The sequence below is a fragment of the Buceros rhinoceros genome, unplaced genomic scaffold, assembly GCF_000710305.1.
Source record: "Buceros rhinoceros silvestris isolate BGI_N320 unplaced genomic scaffold, ASM71030v1 scaffold5292, whole genome shotgun sequence".
In the NCBI taxonomy this organism is placed as follows: Eukaryota; Metazoa; Chordata; class Aves; order Bucerotiformes; family Bucerotidae; genus Buceros; species Buceros rhinoceros.
In genome coordinates, this window is record NW_010398277.1 from 95,532 (window position 1) to 99,604 (window position 4,073).

The 4,073-nt window shown below is 38.5% G+C and overlaps 1 protein-coding gene across 1 annotated transcript in view; it reads right to left on the reverse strand.

Moving 5' to 3' along the window:
• The window catches only part of LOC104488931 (nesprin-1-like), a gene marked incomplete at its 5' end in the record, with an annotated part of 48,377 nt that extends 44,949 nt beyond the window's left edge, over positions 1-3,428 (reverse strand). Inside the window, 3 exons of the mRNA XM_010131031.1 lie at positions 1,209-1,403; positions 2,098-2,332; positions 3,334-3,428. Of these exons, the coding sequence (XP_010129333.1) occupies positions 1,209-1,403; positions 2,098-2,332; positions 3,334-3,428 (525 nt within the window). The remainder of the gene's footprint in view (positions 1-1,208; positions 1,404-2,097; positions 2,333-3,333) is intronic.
• Positions 3,429-4,073: the final 645 nt, after the last annotated feature.

Consider the following 4,073-nt stretch of genomic DNA (forward strand, 5'->3'; position numbering starts at 1 on the left):
GACAATAGTTTCACAGAACATTTAGTCTCCCCAGATAACAGCATTCATGACTAAAATTTCCTGACATAATTCTCTCACAAGGAGCTGAGGCAGAAGGAACAAGGCTTGAAAGAGGAAGAAAAGTTTACTTATCTGAATTTCCCCAAAATATTTCATTTTCTTGCATTGCTTTGCTTCTTGCTATTTAGAAACAAACTTAAGGAGTCCGTGATTCTGCAGTTCTATTAGGCCTCTGAAACTATTCTAAAAGCACTTGTCCTGTTCTATTAATACACTTAAGTCCCACTTTCATTTTCCTCCCTAGAATGAGCAAAAGGGAAAAAACACACAGACCAAATTGAAATTCCAGCCTATCAACTGCTGTACTTTAGGTGTGTCGCGATAGGAAACGGCAGGCTCGGAGCTGAAGTGGAACGAATCACTCTGAACGCCAATGTGGTGTGTAGTGAGACTCGTTTATTGTTTACATTACATCCCAATTTATAGACTCTTGTCCACTCGACTAACTACATGGTGATTGGATAGTGACTCTGTTACACAGACAGCACACATCTCTTAAAGCACTATAATTGGTTAAAAGGGGTTAGTCCCCACGTGGTGAATGTTGTGGTTAAAGCTACCAAAACAAGGCCAGTATAGATAGTATTTCCCACACAATAACACTGCAGCTGGGTTCCGGCTGCTAAGTTTCCCAGAGAAAGTAGCATATTTTCATAGTTCCAATTTCTGCTAGAAAAATACACCAACAAGGTGAGCAGGCCTTCTGGACGTTGCTTATAGTACAAGGCTCCCTTCTCCAAGATTACAGAAGTTTATCTAAACTAGCAAAGACTCAAGACACTGGAAGGAAACAGACTACTGCTACATTGCTAGATAGATCTTGACATTGGCATGTAGAAAGAATAAGGCAGGTCTGATTTTCAATACAGTGTGTATAAAAATTAACATTTTTGTTCTGTGTTGAAAATAGGACTGGTAGGAATATCCTTTACTGGCAGTGGTCTGGAAATATCAGTTAAAAGATATTAACTAATATCCAAACCTACTGTGAGGTATTAACACTCTTATGAAATGAAATCATGAGCTCATGTAGCATAAATGCAATTCCAGTCTTTGTGCTTATGCCTTGAGAACACTTTTCTTCAACAGATTTCTCAGTGAGAAACCACAAGCTTGCTGCAGAAGTACAGAAGAGATCCCACACTTACTTTCAGTAGTAAAGCAAGCTGTTTCTTTTGTTGCTCCAGCTGGGTGCTTGCTATCTTCCAGCGCTCCTGAATTTCAGTAAGCTCTGTCTGCAGGGCTACCTCAGCTCCACTATCAGCAGAGAGCAGCAGTTGCTTCCCAGCTTCCACAGTGAGGATATAACTCCCTTGCTGCCTTAGGAGAACTTTCTCTTTAAGCTGAAAATATTAACAGTTTTCTGTCATCATTGTCTTTTTAATTATGATTAGAAATTCATTAGAATTAATTCTCAAGCCCATACTTTAATTGACTGCATACCTTGGCTTAAGCATGAGCTACTGCCCAAATGCTTTACCCAAACCTCTTCAGCATCATTTACTGCAGCAAACCTTTAGAAAATTTCTCCAAGGAGATAAAAACATGAAAGAGTTCTTTCTCCATGTTTGCTCTTAAAGAGAAATAATTCCTGCAGAGTTATGCTAATAAGCATTACTATTATATAGATCTTCCAGCCTAAACTCTTTAAGACACCAAGCTGCTAAATAGATACTTTCAACCTCACATGAAGATGGACTCTCAAGATGGCCTTTTTTTGTTAGCTAGAAATTTCTCAGACAGGACATCATTGTTTTTTTCAATGTGATGTTAGCTACAAAGCAAAACCAGAAGCAAACAGGGCTTTAGAGGGCCCAGTAATTACTCCACTGCCTGTTCTTCATGAACTCCAACTTTTGTTTCCATCACACTGCTGCTTCTGAGGCTCTGCTAGTTCCAGAGAACTGACATCCAATATTGCTTTCTGCAAAGGAGACAGCCTGAATCTAAAACATTTTAAAAAACATTTTAAATGATGAAGGCTATAAAAAAGGCAGGGATTTTTTTTTCCTCTTTCTTCAAATACACTCAACATACCTGCACTTCATCCAGCAGTGCTCTGGCTTGCTGCAATGGGATAGGACCATTCCCCAGCCCACCCACTGGCTGACAGGATATTTCCACCAGCCACTTGAGCAGCTTCTCTGACATCTCCCTATAGCGTTGCCACTGATGAATCTGGCTGTCAATGATGCCCCTCCTCTGCTGTGCCCGGCGAATTATTCCTTGCCATTGATTGCTTAGAAGAGTCAGCTTCAGATTAAATTCATCCCTATTATAAACAGATAAATAAATAAAAATACATAGTAACCATCATATTTTGATCTGTTTTTTTAAAAAAATAAACTGAAGGGAAGGAGATGATGTTCTCTAGTGGTCAATTATGAAACACTAGGAGAAAAGCACTGAAGTCTCATGATAGTTGACTGAGGATGAGAAATTCACACTTCTTGTCCTGGGAGAATCAAAGGGCTCCCATTATTGAGACCTTAAAAACCCCAAATCCTTAACACACAAAACTCTTTTACTATGTCACCAGAAATGTACAAAGAAAACCCACAGGTTTTGCCCGTTTGGATTGGCAAAATTCCTAGTACCTTGTGGAGATTTCACTATTCACCCTCAGAGTTACTAATAAGCTCAAAGCTGGATAAGATACACACGGCATTACTGAAATTCTCACAACCCAATAAACAGTTCATCTTATATCAGGACCATGATACCCTTAGCAAAGTCAACGCATATGTATAAATGTGAAGCCACTGGTGTTTCACCAATTTTCATTCATTTGATCTCAAGGGTTTACGAGAACTTCTCAGACAGCAATGAATTCCTGTTCCACCACATTTAGCCTGCAGGTGTCTGTTTACGGCAGCAGGAAATCCTCTCGGTAGAGGCAAATGCCCAGCTGGCATAAATCAAGTGTAACTCACTATATCTGTCACTGCAGGCTCCTTTGGTGAAAGTGACATTTTGAATGCACAACAAAACAGACACATATGTAACATGCTTGATAATCTAAGACAAATCTTTGTCAGAGAAACAGCCTCAAGGCTGATAAATTCCCAAACACATTCACACATTCACATACCCCACAGCACACTAGAGAACACTGTCTTATTTAAGAACTGGCTAATTAACAGCTTAGTAAGTCCTACCTCAGAAGAGCACGAACTGAACACTGTCATCTGCTACCTTCTCTGTTGGAAGTCCCCCGCTAATCTAAGTATTACTTCACACAAGCAGCAGCAGCAACACCACAGGAATGTCTACCTGTCATCCACCTGTCCTTGTTCTAGGAGGTGCTGCCCATCAGAGATAATTGAGTGCAGAATCTGCTGGCGGCTAAACATCTCTGCCTGGAATAGCTGTTGTACAGGAGACAAGGATGTTAAAACATGATCTTACATTTTAATTCCATCTATGCACGGGCAAAAATGCATTTTCATGTATTTAATCTCATTTCAAATTAATTCAATGGGAGTTTTGTCATGAACCTAAATAGAATCAGATTTGAAAATTTCATTGCTGGAGTTACTGCTTCTAGTAATTATGTTAAAACAAACAGACTATTGAAAAGACAAATAATATCAACAGGAGCTAGGTTTTATGTCTCTGAGTACAACTGTGTGATCGGCACTATGATTTACAACAATAGGGTATTTATTGCATGGACAGAAAGGCCACATTTTATTCTCTGACATATTTAAGAATATTATAGTCCTTTGTCTTGTTAAATTGAATTTATGCAGTTTGCATGTAATAGCGCTATACAAACTTTTAATACAATTTCACACTGCCAACAGAACTTTAAAAGAAATGATCAGCCATGAACAGAGCTAGAAATCAATTTCCCACTTCTTCCAATTTTTCCAATTTATTTTCCAATTTTCCCCATCAGTCACAATAAACTTCCACAATACTTTGAGAAGTCCCTTATTATTTAAATATTGCTTAAGACAAAATATTACCTAAGTACTACTTAAGCTATATATATAAATATAATATATAAA